Below are 25,573 nucleotides of genomic sequence, written 5' to 3' on the forward strand. Positions count from 1 at the left end.
TCTATTATGTATCTATTATCTATCTATTATCTATCTATCTATTATCTATCTATTATCTATCTATTTAGTAGCTATCTATCTCTATCTATCTTGTTATCTATTTCACACTTTATCATATAGTTGCTCCTGATAAAAGTCCTTTGATTCAATTAAATCCGTCTGGACAGACCTAATAAACCCTGAAAAAGCTCCCTGCTCGTGTCTCCATAGAGATATAGATTATATGTCGCGCCTCTGACCTGTCAATGCGCATTTGCAAAGTTTTACTCTATAAACTCCATCTGCATGATTTGATACATTGTGTTATCTATGGAACAATGGAAGGAACAAGCAGAGAAAATACCATAGTAATAGTAATATTCTATGGCAAAAAAACAAGAATATTACAAATTATTGTGCAGTTCATCAATTGTATCAGAGCTGGACGAGGTATTTACCTGTCTGTATTGTACAATGGGAAAACAATGGGGCAAGTTTAGCTGAAGTCCCATGTAAAGTCATAAATAGCTTTAATAGATGACGCAGTTTGCTCTGATACATTTAGATAAATCAGCATTTTTTTTTGCATGGAATTTGCTATAGAGTGCTGCCCACTTTTTTTTTGCATTTTTTTGCTTGTTTAGATAGATAATAGATATATGGATATATACATAATATAGATAGATCTATAAATAGATAGATAGATAATAGATAGATAAATAGATAGATAGATAATAGATAGATAGATAGATAGATAGAGGGATAATAGATAGATAATAGATAGATATATGGATGGATAAATAGATTTATAGATAGATAGAATATAGATAATAGTTAGATATATGGATATATAGACAGATAATAGATAGATAATAGATAGAGAAATAGATAATAGATAGATAATAGATCGATAGATATATGGATAGATATATGGATAGATAAATAGATTTATAGATAGATAATAGTTAGATATATGGATATATATAGATAGATAATAGATATGAGATGTAAGATAATAGAGATAGGTATATAAATAGATATATAGATAATAGATATAGATAGATACATAGATTGATAGACAATAGATAGAGAGATCAGTAATAGATAGATAGATAGATAGATGATAGATAAACTCCACACATTTTGCCTATTAATGGAGTACTGCCTCTTCTTATCTTTATATATCTGACAGATTATGGGATTCTTAGTCTAGGAAGTTTTCACCATGAGTTTTTTTTTAATTTTTTGCATTTTTGGCAATTTGTGCTGCTCAATTTTTTCTATTTAGATGTATAGATAGATAGCAGGTGATACAATAGGGTAATGCACAGACCATATATACATATATACAGGCAGAGACTCTCACTTACTTCATTAGTAGTATAGAAGACGCAGTCATCCACATCCAGCACCATTATGGAGGAGTGAGATGAGGAGCAGCGTGTGACCAGTGCTTACACGGAGGTCCCATGTAACAGGCTTATATAGCCCGCCTGCTGCTCTGCATAAGCTAGCTCCCAGCATGCACCACCTGCACAACAAGCTAAGTTGGGATGAGGATGTTCTTAACCTTGATCTGTGTCAAAGGTTCATCATATGTCAAACGCCCTCCCAATCCAGCTCAGACACCAAAACAAGGTCAACCTCTGAAAAAAGATGGGGGCACCCATGCTGGCAGCGTGCCACAAGGATAAATCCCCTCCATCGCCAGTTAAGAAGGGCACGGCCAGGGATGTAGAGCAGCATCCCACAGAGTATAACACTACAACAACATGTGATTCTGATTAGTCCTGGCAGGTCTCAACTATGACGCTGGGCCACCACAGGGTCAACTAAGTCCGACCATCCCGAAAATCTAGGAAGATCAAATATAGAATCCAATCCAATCAGAAAAGGTTATCATGACTTGGTAACATTAGGTAATACTTAAGATTGTAAACTTAGAAATGATCATTTAGGACAACGCCTGTCCATATGCCCTAATATCAGGTACTACCGATTAGTCAGAGCAGGGCGCCACTGAAAAGAGAAACTCCATTCTGGAGGGCACAGCGCTAATGAGTATTACTATTCACTTGAATTGGGGTCATGTAATACCTAATCTCTCCAATAGCAGCTACTGCAGGAAAAATGTCCGTCTGCTGCAGATCCCCTCAATCACAAGGGGTCTTCATTTAGAGGTTGTCACAATAGGTGAACAGCTAGAAAAAAAAGTGTCCCCGGAAACAGCACTTCTCCTCCCCATGAGCAGTGTTTGGTATTACAGTAGTAGATAACTTGGGGTTATATTTGACTCATATCCTTCCTTCACTCCCTATATCTTACTGTAGCTAATCAGTCTCAAACTTACTAAACCATCCCCTCTCCAATCCATCCTGAATGTGGCAGCCAGGATCATATTTCTGTCCAGCTGCTACACTGATGCCTCTACCTTGTGCCAGTCATTGAACTGGTTGCCCATCTGCTGCAGAGTCCAATATAAACATATCATTCTCATCCACAAAGCTCTGCACAGTTCTGCACCACCCTGCATCTCCACCCTCATATCCGTCTACCAACCTACCCGTGCTCTTCGTTGATCTAAGACTAACATCCTTTATAATCCGAACCTCCCACTCCCATGTCAAAGACTTCTCTGGTGCTGTGCCAGTTCTTTAGAATACTTTACCCGAGACAATCTGGTTAATTCCCTGTCACAGTTTTAAGTGTGAAATAAAAAAAAAATTCTGTAGATTGACCTATCACCTAACTAATCTAACTATACCCTGTTCTCCTTTCCTAAATTTTCCACAGAATCTGTTCCCACACCCTCCATGCACTCAATAGCACTTTGTGGCAGGTTCGCTGGAGTGTGAAGCATCAAATTCATTAAGAGGAACACGCCACTTCATAAATTTGGGGCATCTTCTCAGTGGTGTGCACCTCCGTTCATCTCACCAGAAATGCTAGTGGACTGAAGTGGCATTTCTCGAGTAAGAAATTCCGACACTTTTAATGAATTTGACGGGCTGGCGAGCAGGGCCCTCGCTCCTCGATAACTGCAGAATTATCTGTTACTCTGTAATGCCTTATATTGTCTTTGCATGTATACATGATTTGTAAAGTGCTGCGGAATATGTTGGCGCTATAGAAATAAAATTATTATTATTATTATTATTATTAAAGAACTGCATCAATGATTTTAACATTTAACATATAGGTACGTCAAAGGTCATCTCCCTGCATTTGATGCAGACTCCGGCACTGAGCCCGCATCTTTCCCTGCACATGACAGCTGATCTGATCACCAGTTAAATGCTGCTGTCCGTCACGGACAGCGGCATTTAACACGCGCCGGTTGGAAGCGCGTCACAAGCCCCGCCGATGGTCGCCCCTGTCAAGTGATCAGGGGGTGCCGATGGGTTGTCATAACAGCCGGGGGTCTGCAAAAGAGTTCCATGCCTGTCATTGTGAATCTCCTATGAACGCTGGCCCGTGGCCGGCATTCATTGGAGATAGTGATTTCTGCTATACATAACAGTGCTGGAGCCCTGCTGTGTGTAGCACAAGCGATCAGATGATCACAGCTTCTAGTCTCCCATAGAGACTATTGAAGCAAGTAAAAAGTAAAAAAAATAAGTTTTAAAAAATATTAAAAAGATAAAAAAACACAAAAGTTCAAATCACCCCCCTTTCGCCCCATTGAAAATAAAACACTAAAAAAAAACACATATTTGGTATCGCTGTATTCAGAAATGTCCGAGCTATCAAAATATAAAGTAAGTTAATCAGATTGGTAAACGGCGTAACGATAAAAAAAATCGATATACCAGAATTAATTATTTTTGGCCGCCGCAACATTGTAATAAAATCCAAAAACGGGCGATCAAAACATCGTCTCTACCCTAAAATGGTATCAATAAAAACATAAGCTCGGGGCGCAAAAAAAAAAGCCCTCATCTGGCCCCATATCCCAAAAAATGGAGATGCTACGGGTCTCGGAAAATGGTGCCATAAGCAATTCTTTTTTCTTACAATTTTTTTTTTCACCACTTAAATATAAAAGAACCTACACATGTTTGGTATCTATGAACTGCTACTGACCTGGAGAACCATGATGCAGGTCAGTTTTAGCATTTAGTTAACGTGGTAAAAAAAAAAAAAGCAATTGTGGAATTGCACTTTTTTATGCAATTTCACAGCACTTGGATTTTTTTCCCGTTTTCCAGTACACTATGTGGTAAAATCAATAATGCAATTCAAAAGTACAACTCATTCCGCAAAAAACAAGCCCTCACACGGCCATATTGACGGAAAAATAAAAAAGTTATGGCTCACGGAAGAAGGGGAGGAAAAAACAAAAGGTCAAAAACAGAAAATCGCAAGGTTGGTTGAGGGAAACCTCCTCGTACTAACCCCATAACTCTCCTCTTGAGGGGCAGTTCTTGGATTTCATAGTTTGTCCTACAAGAGTTTGGAAAGTTTAATGTTAGTATTGCACTTTACGGTAAATATACAGGAATCCATGGAGGAGAGAGGACAAGCACTGGTAGGCGTACAGTCTAATCTCCCTATGTTCATTTTCTGTAGGTTCGGAGGCAATCTAAACAATTATAGGAAGAACATAAAGACTCCATGTAAATGTTGTCCGAGGTTGGGTTCGAACCCACGACTCCACCGCTATTATTGTGTCCAGTAAGGTTATTATATGGGGAGAAATGAAGCAATTGCCACATATTTGGGCATCATTCTACACTTTAATCTAACACCCCTTTCAGTACATTATCCATAGATGTCTTGAGAAATGCTGCAGCCACAAATGTCCCCATAGATGTTCCCATAAAGTGTTTTTATCTACAAATTCCCCATAAATTTCTTATCTAAAAATGCCCCCAGTATCTTATCAACGAATGTCCCCAATAAGTATTTAATCCATAAATGCCCCATGAGTGTCTTATCTAAAGTTGCCCCCAAAAAGTGTAATGTCCAAGGATTCCCAATAATAGTCTTATCTATAGATTTCCCATACATGTGTATGTGCAGATGCCCCCAATGGGTATCTTATCCACAGATGATTGATAGATAGAATGGTATGGTGCTGAGAAGGATCACCGGTGACCCTCTACCCCATTAGCCAGGAGTAACCGCCCAGCAGTGGGCATATATAACAAATCACCAAGTTAAAGGGTTGTCATACATGTGAGTATCACTCGCCACAAAATCTAATACCTCTTTAAGTCCCATGCTTAGTGACAGGACGTCCACCTGTGCGCAATCTAATGTCACATGTCTGTCAGTATATACACTTTACCTTTTCTGAAAGGCCACAGAGGCTGCAACACCATTAACAAGAGGCACCACTAACCAAACAACACCATAAAGACCAAGGAGATCTCCAGACAACACCATGAAGACCAAGGAGATCTCCAAACAACACCATGAAGACCAAGGAGATCTGCAGACAACACCATGAAGACCAAGGAGATCTGCAGACAACACCATGAAGACCAAGGAGATCTCCAAACAACACCATGAAGACCAAGGAGATCTCCAGACAACACCATGAAGACCAAGGAGATCTCCAGACAACACTATGAAGACCAAGGAGATCTCCAGACAACACCATGAAGACCAATTAGATCTCCAGACAACACCATGAAGACCAAGGAGATCTCCAGACAACACCATGAAGACCAAGGAGATCTCCAAACAACACCATGAAGACCAAGGAGATCTCCAAACAACCTGAAGACCAAGGAGGTCTCCAGACAAGTCAGGGACAAATATCTTGAGAAGTACAAGTCACGGTTGGGTTATAAAAAAATATCCCAATCTTCGATGATCCACCCGAGCACCATCAAATCCATTATTATCAAATGGGAAGAACATGGTACCACAACAAACCTATCAAGAGAGGGCACTCACCAAAACTTTCAGCCCGGGCAATGAAGACATTAATCAGAGAGGTATCTCAGAGACCAAAGGTAACCCTGAAAGAGCTGCAGCGTTCCCAAGCAGAGAATGGAGTATCTGTCCATATGACCACAATAAGCCGTACACTCCATAGAGGTGGCCTTTATTGAAGAGTGGCCAGAAAAAAGCCTTTACTTACACCAAAAATTGTAAGGATCGTTTTGAGTTAGCCAAAAGGCACGTGGGAGAGTTCCCAAATGTATGAAGGAAGGTGCTGTGGTCAGATGAGACCAGAATTTAATTTTTGGCCATCAAGGTAAAAGCTATGTCTGGCGCCAAAACAACACAGCTCATCGCCCCAAGAACACCATTCCCAAAGTGAAACATGGTGGTGGTAGCATCATGCTGTGTGGGTGTTTTTTGGCAGCAGGGACAGGGAAAATGGTCCTAGGGAATAAGATGGATGGTGCAAAATACAGGGATATTCTTGCGCAAAACCTGTTTCAGTCAGTCAGTGATCTGAGACTCAGACGGACGTTTACCTTCCAATAACACAATGACCCAAAGCGTACTGCTAAAGAACATTCGAGTGGTTTAAGGGAAGACCTTAATCCAATTGACAATCTGCGGTCAGACTTGAAGATTGCTGTTCACCAGAGGAAACCATCTAACTTGAATGATTTGGAGCAGTTTTAGCTTGAGGAATGGACAAAAATCCCAGTGACCAGATATGGAAAGCTGATAGAGACTTATCCAAAGAGACTTGCAGCTGTAATTGCCGCAAAAGGAGTCTCCACAAAGTACTGACTTTAGGGGGTGAATAGTTATGCGCACTGAAGTTTTCAGTAATTTTGTCCTATTTGTTGTTTGCTTCACAATAAAAAGAAACCAAATATTCACAGTTGTCTGCATGTTCTTTACATGAACTGATGCAAACGCTGAAAAAAAAACGGAAATTTCAAGTGGTGAGGAAGCAAAACACGAAAAATGCCAAGGGGGTGGATATTTCTGATGGCAGCCCTGGCCTTCATTGCAATCAGCCAGTGTCCTTATATTATCTCCTAGAACGGACCTCGGCAAAGTGCAGACCAAGACAAATGAAGGTTTGCAAATAGTGGCCCATGGGCTGCACCATGGGGGCTCATGCTGTGTATAGGGAGGCTATGTGGGGGCTCATACTGTATAAAAAGGGTATCTGGAGCGGCTCATACTGTATTTAGGGTGGCTCATACTGTATACAGGGGGCTCATGCTGAATATATGGAGGGCTGTGTTTTGGCTCATACTCCATATAGGGGTGCTGTGTGTGGTCTCATACTGTATATAGGGGTGCTGTGTGGGGCTCATACTGTACATAGGGGCTGTGTGTGGATTCATACTGTTTATAGAGGGTGCTGTGTGTGGGATCATACTGTATATAGTAGCTGTGTGGGGGCTCATGTTGAATATATGTGTTGACTCATACTATATATAGGGGTTCTGTGTGTGGGATCATACTGTATATAGGGGGCTGAGAAAAACCAAAGACAAGCAAAATACCCAAATATCTGGAAGTAAATGGGTAAATTGCACAGTGCAAAAATAATGATAAATAATAAAGGGTATTTAGTTAACATAATTTTGATCAAAATAATGTAAAAGCCATCCCACCACGTCACGGTAACCCTTACGGGACAGTCCTAACTCTAATATTAAAACCTTACCATTTGTCAAGTGACGTAAAGTGGCCTTATGTGAACATGCATTTACATTTTGCATGCATGTTTGCATGTTTCTACTAGGGGTTCAGTCTCTCTGCCCTTATCCATATGTATGCCACTTGACAAATGATAAGGTTTTAATATTAGAGTTAGGACTGTCCCATAAGGGTTACCGTGACGTGGTGGGATGGCTTTTACATTATTTTGATCAAAATTATGTTAACTAAATACCCTTTATTATTTATCATTATTTTTGCACTGTGCGATTTACCCATTTATTTCCAGATATTTGGGTATTTTGCTGGTCTTTGTTTTTTCTCTGTCTAGTGGCCTTATGTGAACATGCATTTACATCTTGCATGCTCATCAATTTACGTTTCAGTACAGACTCCCAGGTTTTTTCTTTGTATATAGGGGGCTGTGTGGATTCATACTGTTTATAGTGGGTGCAGTATGTGTTATCATACTGTTTATAGGGGGCTGTGTGGGGGCTCATACTGTATATAGGGGTGCTGTGTGGGGGCTCATACTGTATATAGGGGCTGTGTGTGGATTCATACTGTTTATAGGGAGTGCTGTATGTGTTATCATACTGTTTATAGGGGGCTGGGTGGGGGCTCATACTGTATATAGGGGTGCTGTGTGAGGATCATACTGTATATATGGGGGCTGTGTGGGGGTTCATACTGTATATAGGGAGACTGTGTGTGGACTCATACTGTATATAGGGACGCTAACACTGTATATAGGGGATGTGTGGTGGCTCATGCTGAATATATGGGGGCTGTGTGTTGGCTCATACTGTATATAGGGGTGCAGTGTGTGATCTCATAATGTATATAGGGGCTGTGTGGATTCATACTGTTTATAGGGGGTGCTGTATGTGTTATCATACTATTTATAGGGGGCTGTGTGAGGGCTCATACTGTATATAGGGAGGCTGTGTGTGAACTCATACTGTATATAGGGATGCTAATACTGTATATAGGGGCTGTGTGGGGGCTCATGCTGAATATATGGGGGCTGTGTGGGTCTCATACTGTATTTAGGGGGCTGTGTGCATTCATACTGTTTATAGGGGGTGCTGTGTTATCATACTGTTTATAGGGGGCTGTGTGGGGGCTCATACTGTGTTTAAGGGGCTGTGTGTGGACTAATATTGTGCATAGGGGGCTGTGTGCAGGCTTATATTGTATATAGGGGGATGTCAGCATACTTAATTCTGAGCAATTAATATAAATTAATAATATAATTAATATGTTAATATTGAGCAGAATTAATTTCATCCTATTGATTCGGCCTCCACAACAGTCACAGTATCTCATGTGGCCCCCCGGGAAAATTAATTGCCCACCCCTGACCTAAAACATCTGGGAGGCTTCCAAAAAAGGAAGACATCTGGGATTCCTGGAAAATGAGAAATCTTCTGGGCATTGCATAAACCTTCCCTAAGCAGCACTCCCTGAAGGTTTGTGGGGAGGAGAGACATTCCTGGATCTCCCGCACGACAACTTCAAAAAGCTGGCGGGTATGCTTTATGTAACCGGAGGGTCTTGGGCCTCCTGAAGTATCAGTGCTCAGGTGGGACTTCTAACTCCGCTTGTGGCCAGCCACCGAAGTTGTCACCTTGTGATCCTCAGGGGTTGTGTTCTTACTCTTTGGGAAATGCTATGTCTAGAGCCAAACCAACACAGCTCATCGCCCCAAGAACACCATCCCCACAATGAAATATGGTGGTAGCAGCATCATGCTGTGGGGATGTTTTTCGGCAGCAGGGACAGGGAAAATGGTTTGAGTCGAGGGGAAGATGGATGGTGTGAAATACAGGGATATACACAGTCATTATTCGTCCCTTGTTTCCATCCATCATCCTTTATCCTACTAGGGTAGAATTAATTGACATGAGGGGTCTGGAAATCCCACTGTTTTTTGTAATGTAATTATTGGCGCCATTTGTGTCATTGACTTCTTCAGTAGTAAATTCCGTGTTATCGATGCGCTGCGATCACTGCGGAGACAGATGGCTGCACATAACAAGGGAACGTCCCTGTTATTAGGGAAGCAGCCTCTTTAACCACCGATTTGCATTAAAACACCATCTCAGGGAAGGGGAGGAGGCGAATGCCGCGGTCTAGCATGGTAATCTACTGAGGATGAAGGCGCTCGCCATCTGTCCAGACATTGTGACCTTTATGCAGCACAAGAATTGTTCCATCCGTCACATTGGCGCGGGCCGTGTACACAGAGGAAGTGCAACAATGTCACCATCATCTGCAGAAAGTATTCATGGCTTTATCCCAGCAGCCTGGCACTGTGCACATGAGGAACATGTAGAGATCACGAATGTGATAGACACAGACCGATACTTTGTGGATCCTCCCAGAGAGTTACTGGAGTCACTAATATTCACAGAGACCACCCATGAGCGCTTACTCCCCTTCATCAATCATCACATAAAGCCTTGTCCTTACTGACATCACAGGTCAATTCCTCCTGGTACATCAACACTCCTCTCCTGACATACTCTGTGCTGCTGTGGATGCTGCTCTTTCTACTAAGTCAGTGACCGCCCATTCCCCTACTCATATCATGGGATTACCCCCATAACATGCAGTCTTCTCCTATCTAATATGAGAGGACAGGTTACTGCCTCCTGCAAAATCAGCATACGCCTCTCCTGACATACTCTGTGCTGCTGTGAAACTCCCTTTTCTCTACTCATATTGTGAGCTAACCCCCCATAAAATGCAGCCTTCTTCTATCTAATATGAGAGGACAGGTCACTGCCTCCTGCAAAATCAGCATACGCATCTCTGTGCTGCTGTGGACCCTGCTCCTTCTATTAACGTCAATGACCGCCCATTCCCCTAATCATATCATGAGATTGCCCTTCATAAAATGCAGCCTTCTCCTATCTAACATGAGAGGACAGGTCACTGCCTCCCTCAAGATCAGCATTCTCTTCTCCTGACATACTCTGTGCTGCTGTGAACCCGGCTCTTTCCACTAGATGAGTGGCCATCCATTCCTTGACTCATATAATGAGCTTTCCCCCTAACATACAGCTTTCTCCTATCTAACATGAGAGGACAGGTCACTGCTTTCTACAAGATCAGCATACGCCTCTCCTGACATACTCTGTGCTGCTGTGAAACTCCCTTTTCTCTACTCATATTGTGAGCTAACCCCCCATAAAATGCAGACTTCTCATATAGAACAGGAGAGGACAGGTCACTGTCTCCCCCGTGGGATCAGCACACTGCTCTTCAGGGAAAGGAGCAGGGTGACCCAGCAGAGCAGAGTATTTCAGGAGAGTAGTTCACTCATTGGTGCATATGATAGCGGCTGCATGATTATGTGCAGAGAAGTCAGATCTTATAAGTAAAGGGAGTCGCAGTCGCACCAGGGCCCTGAAGATTAGAGGGGCCTTGGAGATTAGAGGGGTCCTGGGGATTAGAGGGGCCCTGGAGATTAGAGGGGCCCTGGGGATTAGAGGGGCCCTGGGGATTAGAGGGGCCCTGGAGATTACAGGGGCCCTGGAGATTAGAGGGGCCCTGGACATTAGAGGGGCCCTGGACATTAGAGGGGCCCTGGACATTAGAGGGGCCCTGGAGATTAGAGGGGCCCTGGAGATTAGAGGGGCCCTGGAGATTAGAGGGGCCCTGGGGATTAGAGGGGCCCTGGGGATTAGAGGGTCCCTGAGGATTAGAGGGGCCCTGGAGATTAGAGGGGCCCTGGAGATTAGAGGGTCCCTGGAAATTAGAGGGGCCCTGGGGATTAGAGGGGCCCTGGAGATTAGAGGGTCCCTGGAAATTAGAGGGGCCCTGGGGATTAGAGGGGCCCTGGAGATTAGAGGGGCCCAATAATAAACTGTTTTGCATTATTTGGGAGTTTCGCCCGCATTGTGGTACCCATATAGAGAAGCACTGATTGCCCTCCGGTATAAACACTAATCGCTTGGAAATGCTCTTCCGGAGATCTGCACGTATGGCGGCTTTGGAGCGAGCTGGATATAACAACAGTTAAATGGATTAGCCTCCCCTCACTGGCTGACACACTTACACGGGGCAAATCAGACAAGTGGGACAAGAGATCATTACGTTACCAGAACACCAGGGAACTGGGAAGGAAACACCAGAAAAGACGTCTGATCCTGCTCCATTAGGATACAAAGTATCAGGACTGGGGATCTCTTCGCCCCGTGATAAATAGAACGAGAGTTTGATACAAATAATGTGATTCTTGCACAATGTAATGTGCCTAGAATTTCCCAAATCTCAGCAGTAAGACCTATAGCAGGGGTCCTCAAACTACGGCCCGCGGGCCACATGCGGCCCGCGGAGGACTTTTATTCGGCCCGTCGGGCTGTGGGCAGAGGAGAGCGGTGTCAGCGCCCGCTCCCCCCCGCTTGCTCAGGGCCCCGGCAGCTGGATACTTACCTCTCCCCGTGCCTCTGCAGATCCGCTGTCTTCCCGCTCTGCGCTCCCTGTGACGTCTCAGGTCAGAGGGTGCGGTGACGTCTTTACACCGCGCCCTCCCCTGAGCCGTCACAGGCAGCGCAGAGCGGGAAGACGCCGGCGACGCTGGAGTCCTGACCTGAGCAGCGGCAGCAGGTGAGGAGGAGTGAGGTAAGTATTTTTTTTTTTTTTTTTTAATGTATGGAGGCATGGGGCATAATATTAGGGGTGACATCCTGCATGGGGCATAATATGGGGGGGGGGTGACATCCTGCAAGGGGCATTATATGGGGGAGTGATATGCTGCATGGGGCATTATAAAGAGAGGGGGATGATATCCTGCATGGTGCATTATAACGACAGGGGGGTGACATCCTGCATGGGGCATAATATGGGGGGGTGACAGCCTGCATGGGGCATTATATGGGGGGGGTGACAGCCTGAATGGGGCATTTTAACGACAGGGGAGTGATATCCTGCATGGGGCATTATATGGGGGGATGACATCCTGAATAGGGCATTATATGGGGGGTGACATGCTGCATGGGGCATTATATGAGGGGTGACATCCTGAATGGGGCATTATAAAGACAAGGGAGTGATATCCTGCATGGGGCATTATATGGGGGGGTGACATCCAGCATGGGCCATTATATGGGGGGGTGACATCCTGAATGGGGCATTATAAAGACAGGGGAGTGATATCCTGCATGGGGCATTATATGGGGGGGGGGGTGACATCCTGCATGGGGCATTATATGGGGGGGGGTGACATCCTGCATGGGGCATTATATGGGGGGTGACATCCTGCATGGGGCATTATATGGGGGGGGGGTGACATCCTGCATGGGGCATTATAAGGGGGGAACAGCCTGCATGGGGCATTATAAGGGGGGGAACAGCCTGCATAGGACATTATAAGGGGGAAACAGCCTGCCTATTGAGGACCTATGCTGCCTATTGGGGACATTTACCTGCCCATTGAAGACCTATGCTGTCTATTGGGGACATTTACCTCCCCATTGAGGACCTATGCTGCCTATTGGGGACATTTAACTGCCTATTGGGGACCTATGCTGCCTAGTGGGGACATTTACCTGCCTATTGAGGACATATGCTGCCTATTGGGTACATTTACTTGCCCATTGAGGACCTATGCTGCCTAGTGGGGACATTTACCTGCCTATTGGGGACCTATGTTGCCTATTTGGGGACATTTACCTGCCTATTGGGAACCTATGCTGCCTATTGAAGACCTATGCATGCTGCCTATTGGGGACATTTACCTGCCTATTGGGGATATTTATCTGCCTATTGGGGACATTTACCTGCCTATTGGGGACATTTACCTGCCTATTGGGGATATTTATCTGCCTATTGGGGACATTTACCTGCCTATTGGGGACATTTACCTGCCTATTGGGGATATTTATCTGCCTATTGGGGACATTTACCTGCCTATTGGGGACATTTACCTGCCTATTGGGGACATTTACCTGCCTATTGGGGACCTATGCTGCCTATTGAAATACCGGTTGATTTAACTTTATTTGTTCTTCATTTTAAATATTGTATTTGTTCCTGTATTGTTTTTTTTACTACAAAATAAGATATGTGCAGTGTGCATAGGAATTTGTTCATAGTTTTTTTTAAAAATTATATTCCGGCCTTCCAATGGTCTGAGGGACCGTGAACTGGCCCCCTGTTTAAAACGTTTGAGGACCCCTGACCTATAGTATCAGCTTATATCAGGGAGCCTGTCAGCACAAAATGACTGTTCAAACCAAGCACCGACGATTGGTGCAACCTTGTCGTGGCCGAGCAGTTCATGTGCACTTTCCACCTTCTTGTTTGACAGATGCAAAACGAGTAGGTGGGAAGGTGCACCGAACTACTCAGCCACGCCAAGGGTGCACCGAGCTCTTGAGCTTGGTTTGAACAGTCATTTTGTGCCTTAACCAAGTCCTGCTGCAATCCGTTTTCATTTTTTTCTGCTTCCTTTTTTTATCACCATCTTCCAAGAACCAAAACTTTTTACTTTTTATGTCAATGAGGGTTTTTTTTTTTATAGCATTTAATATCCCATATAATTTACTGGAAAGGCGAAAAATAATCATTGAAGAATAGAATTAAAATTAAAAAAAAAAAAAAAAGCAATTTCCGCTTTCATTTTTTGGGTGTTATTTTTATAGTTTGATGTTGTACTTTATTCTATGGGTCAGGCCCATTATGTTAATATCAGATACATCGTTTTTCTCTTTTTAATCTTTTACTACTCTGAAAAAAAAACAAAAAAACCCAAAAGCTAAATTTGGTTTGTTTCTTCATATTCTGAGAGCCGTAACGTTGGCGCTTTTTTTTTGCATGTAGTTTTCATTGGCACCATTTTTGCATTCATACAACCTGTCATTGTCCTTTATTCCATTCTTTTGATATGCATCATGATAAAAAACAGCAATTCTGGAAATTCTTTAATGGTGTTTTCTATAAAAAAAATTATTTGATTTTCTTTTAAGCACTAACTTTTACCAGCAAGGCGAAAACAAAAATGTTCATTTGTTATCCTTTAGGTATTTTTTTTTAATTTCCAAAAAAAGTTTTGTTTTTTTTTTTACTAAAAGTTAAACTTTCCTACAAACTCCCCTGCTGCACTGGATCTCAGGAACAATACATTGCAATAATCCTGTACTTTTATGGTTAGGGGGCCTTAATTGGTGCCCCTACAGGGGTATTGCGGTATTGCAGTGTTTTTCTTTAGCAAATTGCTAGTAAGGTCTGGCAAAGAGTACAAAGATGGCAGTCCTGGAGATACAGGGATTTCATTAGTTCCCTGGCCACCGAGACAGCCCATTATGCCATGGCTATGTCTAACCGCTTAGATACTATTGTTGCTATTGATTGCAGCATCTAAGGGGTTAAACTGTTGAAAGCTACAGGTGGGCGTCAGCTGCTTAACACAGCCGGCATCCGCAGTCTCAGCAATGGATGCCGAGAAGGGAATAAACTGGAAGACAGTTGACCAAGAAGGAAAAGTCCCTTTAATAGGAATTGCACCTTTTTATAGAGTAATCCTTTATTTTCAATGGCATTTATTTTCACCATCAAATTCTTTATCATGGACATAAATGTCAGACAATGCAGTATATATAGTATACATCTGATAGAAGGGTAGAAGCTAATCCAGCACCCTTAACATTCTCCATAATGCAGCCATACAATGCCACTATCATACCGCCCTTATCTGCCTAAACTAGAGCACAGTGCCCACCTGATATTGCCATGCAGTGCCAATAATAAACTGCCGTACACTCCTTCCATAACACTCCCGTATACTGCCTAAATAATAGAAGCATGTCATGAAAAAATATTTCTACCCTTACTCTTTCTCACAAAATATTAGCATGTTGGGAAAAGTAGTGAAAGGCTGCAACTCGCTTTACAACCACTGGGTGGCCACATAAAGAAACATATGACATACACATCTCCCAACAGAGTATCACAAAATCATGTTTTGTTTTTTTAATAATGCTGGTCTCCTCACACCAGGGTACTGTAAACCAAGAGAAAAGGAATATAAAACTGCTACAAAATACTGCCAAACAGCATTTACACAATACCGCCATATGTTGTTATTCAATTGGAGCTCTGATGTAAGTTTGGGACAAGGCTACAGTGAGGGTTAGGGGCTCTTTCATGCTGCCCTTGCTCCTTTAACCCACATTAAATCCCAAAAAGTAAAAACAAAAGAAAACAGTATTAAATATGAAGGTTCCTAATATAAATATTGACTTACCCGGATTTCATATTGCTGCAGTAATACTGTAATTCCCTACAAGATTAAAGAAAATCACATGAACCTCTTGCTGGCGCCAGGTGACTTTTTGTTTTTTCTGCTTTCATAGTCTTTTTACCTTCCTTAATTTTTACACAAAATATGTCCTTTGTGATCATTTGATTGCTTGTACTATACCTTGTATTAGGGCTCATGCACATGACTGTACTTTTGGTCCAAGTGCGATCCGGTTGGATCGCACTCGGACCACTTTTATTCTAAGGGGCTGTGCACATGTCCAATTTTTTCCTCGCGCTGAGTCTGTCTGGGGAAAAAAATCGCAGCATGTCCGAGCTGGATCCAATCGGATCGTACTCAGCCATGCAAGTCAATGAGTCCATGGAAAACATCGGACTGATCCTGGATGACGTCTGAGTGTGGTCAGATTTTCACAAACTGACACAATGGAGAAGATGGAGAAATGTTTTTCTCCATCTTCTGATTTGAGAAAATCGGATCACACTGAGAGTGATTGCATAATAGGCCAGATTCTCTCGGATGAGAGAATATATGGTTGTGTGACCCCGGCCTTAGAGGATGTAGTGAAATTAGCAGACTCCTATGAAGCTCCATCACGGGTGTACAATCGTAGCAGGCATGAGGATTTTCAACAGGATCCTGGCTTCCATTGCAACCCATTGGCACCCTGCGATCATGCTTCATGGAAGAAAATGGTGGTCTCCAAATGCACGCCCCACCAGGATCATGACACTTAAATGCTGTTGTCAGAATTTACATAGTTGAAGAGCAGCGATCAGAGCCAGCTCCAGTTGCTGCTGATAACGCAGCCTGCTGAGTATAGCACTGGGTTCAGCTCCTGAGCCTGCTCCATACAGCCGTACACAACATGCAGTTTACTTTTGCGGTGAATAGAAGTATTATACAACCCCTGGCAAAAATTATGGAATCACCGGGCTCGGAGGATGTTCATTCAGTTGTTTAATGTTGCTGAAAAAAGCAGATCACAGACATGGCACAAAACTAAAGTCATTTCAAATGGCAACTTTAGGGCTTTAAGAAGCAGTTTTGTGCCATGTCTGTGATCTGCTTTTTTTCAGCAACATTAAACAACTGAATGAACATCCTCCGAGCCCGGTGATTCCATAATTTTTGCCAGGGGTTGTATAGATACAGTATAGCAGTACTATTACATAACAATCTGTATTTGGTGACTATATGATGGTATTATTTGGATACTGTATAGTGAGACTAACCAACACCAAAGCAGCCAAGATGTACACTTCAGAGCTCGAGGACTCAAGAGTAGGGAAGAGTGGACCTGAGGAAGTTCGAGTTCTGGCACCCGACCCAAACTTTATTCCAAAGTTCGGTTCGGATACAATAACTGAACCCGAGCTTAAACCAGAACCCGAACCCCTTTGGAAACAATGGGGACCTGAACTTTGGAGCTGGAAAATTCTCTCTCTGAACTTTTCCCCGGAACTCTGAACATTGTAACAGATTGCCGGGAGAAGTCCATGTTCAGAGTTCGTCATCACCGGATACTAACTGTCTGGTACGATCCCTAAACTTTTAAGCTTGGGTTCCCTCAAGAGGCCAATTGATGGTCCAGTCTGGGGTCTGAATAAATTTGTTTGAGTCTGAATTCTTTTTCGGCTGTGTAACAGATTTATTTTCGGATCCAGATCTTTTACTTCTAACTTTCGGCTTTGTGCTCCCCGCGGGAGGCCCGGCTTCTACAGATGATTCCTAAGAAATTACTCACATCCACATGCGCGGGCAAAAACATCCTGTAACTATAGGGCCTGGGGAAACTCCCTGCCAAGAGCGTAGCACTGCCGGCCATCGAATACATGAAGTAAGGATGCAATAATAATTACCTCTTCCTTCTCCACCAACAGCGGCTTCCCCTCTCCGAAACTAAAGTCTTGGAGCTGTGTAGACATTTTGAGAGTCTGCAAAAAGAAAAAATGTCAGTGATTATAATAAGAAACAGATTGCACAATACACAGCACGTAACAAGAATGCGAGATAAAGAGGTCTTACAGCCAGAAAAGTAAAGTCTGCGGTCACTCTGTGTGCAATGTGTACACTGACATGATTCCACAAAGTTTGGGCAGTCACGCGGCCACATCTATGAAATGGGCCCATAAGCCTTCATGGCCAGCGAGGTTCTCGTAAGCTTCTCTCAATGTTCTCTCTATTTGTCATGTGACCAATACTTTGCAAATCGCATAACCGCCCAATATAGCTGCAAGTACCGGGGAATCATGACAGTGAACAGATTGCACATTTCTTCAAACTAGAGTAATAATGGATAAAGCACTCATCAGCTGATTTATAAGCAGTAAAATTTGCTTTATTTGCTGCAAATACAAATGTGAGAGGAAGTATGGAGCAGGCAGCTGGCATTTTCTGTTCCATACTTCCTCTGTACATGTAACATGTAAAGCAAACTTTAATGCTTAAAAAATCAGCTAGTAATGCCATATCCATCCATACTGTATTGTGAAGATAACTACTATAATACTACCACTAAGTACAAGAATATAACTACTATAATACTGCCCTCTATGTACAAGAATATAACTACTATAATACTGTCCCTATGTGCAAGAATATAACTACTATAATACTGTCCCTATGTACAAGAATATAACTACTATAATACTGCCCCTATGTACAAGAATATAACTACTATAAAACTGCCCCTATGTACAAGAATATATCTACTATAATACAGCTCCTATGTACAAGAATATAACTACTATAATACTGCCCTCTATGTACAAGAATATAACTACTATAATACTGCCCCTATGTACAAGAATATAACTACTATAATACTGCTCCTATGTACAAGAATATATCTACTATAATACAGCTCCTATGTAAAAGAATATATCTACTATAATACTGCCCCTATGCACAAGAATATAACTACTATAATACTTCTCCTATGTACAAGAATATAACTACTATAATACTGCTCCTATGTACAAGAATATTACTACTATAATACTGCCCCTATGTACAAGAATATTACTACTATAATACTGCCCCCTATGTACAGGAATATAACTACTATAATACTGCTCCTATGTACAAGAATATAACTACTATAATACTGCTCCTATATACAAGAATATAACTACTATAATACTGCCCTCTATGTACAAGAATATAACTACTATAATACTGCCCCTATGTACAAGAAAATAACTACTATAATACTGCTCCTATGTACAAGAATATAACTACTATAATACTGCTCCTATGTACAAGAATATAACTACTATAATACTGCTCCCATGTACAAGAATATAACTACTATAATACTGCCCCCTATGTACAAGAATATAACTACTATAATACTGCTCCTATGTACAAGAATATAACTACTATAACACTGCCCCCATGTACAAGAATATAACTACTATAATACTGCCCCCTATGTACAAGAATATAACTACTATAATACTGCCCCCTATGTACAAGAATATAACTACTATAATACTGCCCTATGTACAAGAATATAACTACTATAATACTGCTCCTATGTGCAAGAATATAACTACTATAATACTGCCCCCTATGTACAAGAATATAACTACTATAATACTGCCCTATGTACAAGAATATAACTACTATAATACTGCACCTATGTACAAGAATATAACTACTATAATACTGCTTCTATGTACAAGAATATAACTACTATAATACTGCCCCCTATGTACAAGAATATAACTACTATAATACTGCTCCTATGTACAAGACTAGAACTACTATAATACTGCCCCTATGTAAAAGAATATAACTGCTATAATACTGCTCCTATGTACAAGAATATAACTACTATAATACTGCCTCTATGTACAAGAATATAACTACTATAATACTGCTCCTATGTACAAGAATATAACTACTATAATACTGCTCCCATGAACAAGAATATAACTACTATAATACTGCTCCCATGAACAAGAGTATAACTACTATAATACTGCCCTATGTACAATAATATAACTACTATAATACTGTTCGTATGCACAAGACTAGAACTACTATAATACTGCTCCTATGTACAAGAATATAACTACTATAATACTGCTCCTATGTACAAGACTAGAACTACTATAATACTGCCCCTATGTAAAAGAATATAACTGCTATAATACTGTTCCTATGTACAAGAACATAACTACTATAATCCTGCCCCCTATGTACAAGAATATAACTACTATAATACTGCCCTCTATGTACAAGAATATAACTACTATAATACTGTCCTATGTGCAAGAATATAACTACTATAATACTGTCCCTATGTACAAGAATATAACTACTATAATACTGCCCCTATGTACAAGAATATAACTACTATAAAACTGCCCCTATGTACAAGAATATATCTACTATAATACAGCTCCTATGTACAAGAATATAACTACTATAATACTGCCCTCTATGTAAAAGAATATAACTACTATAATACTGTCCCTATGTACAAGAATATAACTACTATAATACTGCCCCTATGTACAAGAATATAACTACTATAATACTGCTCCTATGTACAAGAATATATCTACTATAATACAGCTCTTATGTAAAAGAATATATCTACTATAATACTGCCACTATGCACAAGAATATAACTACTATAATACTTCTCCTATGTACAAGAATATAACTACTATAATACTGCTCCTATGTACAAGAATATTACTACTATAATACTGCCCCTATGTACAAGAATATTACTACTATAATACTGCCCCCTATGTACAGGAATATAACTACTATAATACTGCTCCTATGTACAAGAATATAACTACTATAATACTGCTCCTATATACAAGAATATAACTACTATAATACTGCCCTCTATGTACAAGAATATAACTACTATAATACTGCCCCTATGTACAAGAAAATAACTACTATAATACTGCTCCTATGTACAAGAATATAACTACTATAATACTGCTCCTATGTACAAGAATATAACTACTATAATACTGCTCCCATGTACAAGAATATAACTACTATAATACTGCCCCCTATGTACAAGAATATAACTACTGTAATACTGCTCCTATGTACAAGAATATAACTACTATAACACTGCCCCCATGTACAAGAATATAACTACTATAATACTGCCCCCTATGTACAAGAATATAACTACTATAATACTGCCCCCTATGTACAAGAATATAACTACTATAATACTGCCCTATGTACAAGAATATAACTACTATAATACTGCTCCTATGTGCAAGAATATAACTACTATAATACTGCCCCCTATGTACAAGAATATAACTACTATAATACTGCCCTATGTACAAGAATATAACTACTATAATACTGCTCCTATGTACAAGAATATAACTACTATAATACTGCTTCTATGTACAAGAATATAACTACTATAATACTGCCCCCTATGTACAAGAATATAACTACTATAATACTGCTCCTATGTACAAGACTAGAACTACTATAATACTGCCCCTATGTAAAAGAATATAACTGCTATAATACTGCTCCTATGTACAAGAATATAACTACTATAATACTGCCTCTATGTACAAGAATATAACTACTATAATACTGCTCCTATGTACAAGAATATAACTATTATAATACTGCTCCTATGTACAAGAATATAACTACTATAATACTGCTCCCATGAACAAGAATATAACTACTATAATACTGCTCCCATGAACAAGAGTATAACTACTATAATACTGCCCTATGTACAATAATATAACTACTATAATACTGTTCGTATGCACAAGACTAGAACTACTATAATACTGCTCCTATGTACAAGAATATAACTACTATAATACTGCTCCTATGTACAAGACTAGAACTACTATAATACTGCCCCTATGTAAAAGAATATAACTGCTATAATACTGTTCCTATGTACAAGAACATAACTACTATAATCCTGCCCCCTATGTACAAGAATATAACTACTATAATACTGCCCTCTATGTACAAGAATATAACTACTATAATACTGTCCTATGTGCAAGAATATAACTACTATAATACTGTCCCTATGTACAAGAATATAACTACTATAATACTGCCCCTATGTACAAGAATATAACTACTATAAAACTGCCCCTATGTACAAGAATATATCTACTATAATACAGCTCCTATGTACAAGAATATAACTACTATAATACTGCCCTCTATGTAAAAGAATATAACTACTATAATACTGTCCCTATGTACAAGAATATAACTACTATAATACTGCCCCTATGTACAAGAATATAACTACTAAAATACTGCTCCTATGTACAAGAATATATCTACTATAATACAGCTCCTATGTAAAAGAATATATCTACTATAATACTGCCCCTATGCACAAGAATATAACTACTATAATACTTCTCCTATGTACAAGAATATAACTACTATAATACTGCTCCTATGTACAAGAATATAACTACTATAATACTGCTCCCATGAACAAGAATATAACTACTATAATACTGCTCCCATGAACAAGAGTATAACTACTATAATACTGCCCTATGTACAAGAATATAACTACTATAATACTGTTCGTATGCACAAGACTAGAACTACTATAATACTGCTCCTATGTACAAGAATATAACTACTATAATACTGCTCCTATGTACAAGACTAGAACTACTATAATACTGCCCCTATGTAAAAGAATATAACTGCTATAATACTGTTCCTATGTACAAGAACATAACTACTATAATCCTGCCCAAATGTACAAGAATATAACTACTATAATACTGTCCCTGTGTCCAAGAATATAACTAGTATAATACTGCCCCCTATGAACAACAATATAACTACTATAATACTGCTCCTATGTACAAGAATATAACTACTATAATACTGCCCCTATGTACAAGAATATAACTACTATAATACTGCTCCTATGTACAAGAATATAACTACCATAATACTGCCCCTATATGCAAGAATATAACTACTATAATACTGCCCCCTATGTACAAGAATATAACTACTATAATACTGCCTCCTATGTACAGGAATATAACTACTATAATACTACTCCTATGTACAAGAATATAACTACTAAAATACTGACCCTATGTACAAGAATATAACTGCTATAATACTGCTCCAATGTACAAGAATATAACTGTTATAATACTGCCCCTATGTACAAGAATATAACTACTATAATACTGCTCCCATGTACAAGAATATAACTACTATAATACTGCCCCTATGTAAAAAGAATATAACTACTATAATACTGCTCCTATGTACAAGAATATAACTACTATAATACTGCCCCTAAGTACAAGAATATAACTACTATAATACTGCTCCTATGTACAAGGATATAACGACTATAATACTGCTCTTATATACAAGAATATAACTACTATGATACTTCCCCCTATGTACAAGAATATAACTACTATAATACTGGTCCTATGTACAAGAAAATAACTACTATAATACTGCCCCCTATATACAAGAATATAAGTACTATAATACTGTCCCCTATATACAAGAATATAACTACTATAATACTGCTCCTATGTACAGGAATATAAATACTATAATACTGCCCCATATACAAGAATATAACTACTATAATGCTGCCCACTATGTACAAGAATATAACTACTATAATACTGCTCCTATGTACAAGAATATAACTACTACAATACTGCTCCAATGTACAAGAATATAACTACTATAATACTGCCCTCTATGTACAAGAATATAACTACTATAATACTGCCCTCTATGTACAAGAATATAACTGCTATAATACTGCCCCTATGTACAAGAATATAACTACTATAATACTACTCCCATGTACAAGAATATAACTACTATAATACTGCCCCCTATGTACAAGAATATAACTACTATAATATTGCCACAATGTACAAGAATATAACTACTATAATCCTGCTCCTATGTGCAAGACAATAACTACTATAATACTGCCGCTATGTACAAGAATATAACTACTATAATACTCCTCCTATATACAAGAATCTAACTAATATAATACTGCCCTATGTACAAGAAAATAACAACTATAATACTGTCCTATGTACAAGAATGTAACTAATATAACACTGCTTCTATGTACAAGGATATAACGACTATAATACTGCTCTTATATAATACTGCCCCCTATGTACAAGAATATAACTACTATAATATTGCCACAATGTACAAGAATCTAACTACTATAATACTGCTCCTATGTGCAAGACAATAACTACTATAATACTGATCCTATGTACAAGAATATAACTACTATAATACTGCTCCTATGTACAAGAATATAACTACTATAATACTGCTCCTATGTACAAGAATATAACTACTATAATACTGCTCCTATGTACAAGAATATAACTACTATAATACTGCTCCTATGTACAAGAATATAACTACTATAATACTGCTCCTATGTACAAGAATATAACTACTATAATACTGATCCTATGTACAAGAATATTGCTACTATAATACTGCCCCTATGTACAAGAATATAACTACTATAATACTGCTCCTATGTAAAAGAATATAACTACTATAATACTGCCCCCTATTTACAAGAATATAACTACTATAATACTACCCCCTATGTACAAGAATATAACTACTATAATACTACTCCTTTGTACAAGAATATAACTACTATAATACTGATCCTATGTACAAGAATATTGATACTATAATACTGCCCCCATGTACAAGAATACAATTACTATAATACTGCTCCTATGTACAAGAATATAACTGCTATAATACTGATCCTATGTACAAGAATATAACTACTATAATACTGCCACAATGTACAAGAATCTAACTACCATAATACTGCCCAATATACAAGAATATAAGTACTATAATACTGTCCCCTATATACAAGAATATAGCTACTATAATACTGCTCCTATGTACAGGAATATAACTACTATAATACTGCCCCCTATATACAAGAATATAACTACTATAATACTGCCCTCTATGTATAAGAATATAACTACTATAATACTGCTCCTATGTACAAGAATATAACTACTATAATACTGCTCCAATGTGCAAGAATATAACTACTATAATACTGCCCCCTATGTACAAGAATATAACTACTATAATACTGCTCCTATGTACAAGAATATAACTACTATAATACTGATCCTATGTACAAGAATATAACTACTATAATACTGATCCTATGTACAAGAATATAACTACTATAATACTGATCCTATGTACAAGAATATAACTACTATAATACTGATCCTATGTACAAGAATATAACTACTATAATACTGATCCTATGTACAAGAATATAACTACTATAATACTGATCCTATGTACAAGAATATAACTTCTATAATACTGCTCCTATGTACAAGAATATAACTACTATAATACTGGCACAATGTACAAGAATCTAACTACTATAATACTGATCCTATGTACATGACAATAGCTACTATAATACTGCCGCTATGTACAAGAATATAACTACATAACTACTATAATACTCCTCCTATATACAAGAATATAACTACTATAATACTGCCCTATGTACAAGAAAATAACAACTATAATACTGTCCTATGTACAAGAATGTAACTAATATAATACTGCTTCTATGTACAAGGATATAACGACTATAATACTGATCCTATGTACAAGAATATTGCTACTATAATA

The 25,573-nt window shown here is 39.4% G+C and overlaps 1 protein-coding gene across 1 annotated transcript in view; it reads right to left on the minus strand.

Annotated features, from left to right (window-relative positions):
- The window catches only part of NDRG1 (N-myc downstream regulated 1), a 62,236-nt gene that overhangs the window by 16,709 nt on the left and 19,954 nt on the right, over positions 1-25,573 (minus strand). Inside the window, exons 2-3 of the mRNA XM_073679910.1 lie at positions 17,701-17,775; positions 15,821-15,856 (exon numbers count right to left, since the gene is read on the minus strand). Coding sequence (XP_073536011.1) covers positions 15,821-15,856; positions 17,701-17,766 — 102 coding nt within the window. The 5' untranslated portion in view covers positions 17,767-17,775. The remainder of the gene's footprint in view (positions 1-15,820; positions 15,857-17,700; positions 17,776-25,573) is intronic.

Source organism: Phyllobates terribilis, unplaced genomic scaffold, assembly GCF_046119375.1.
Source record: "Phyllobates terribilis strain yellow unplaced genomic scaffold, ASM4611937v1 Scaffold_4__5_contigs__length_816908805, whole genome shotgun sequence".
Taxonomy (NCBI): Eukaryota; Metazoa; Chordata; class Amphibia; order Anura; family Dendrobatidae; genus Phyllobates; species Phyllobates terribilis.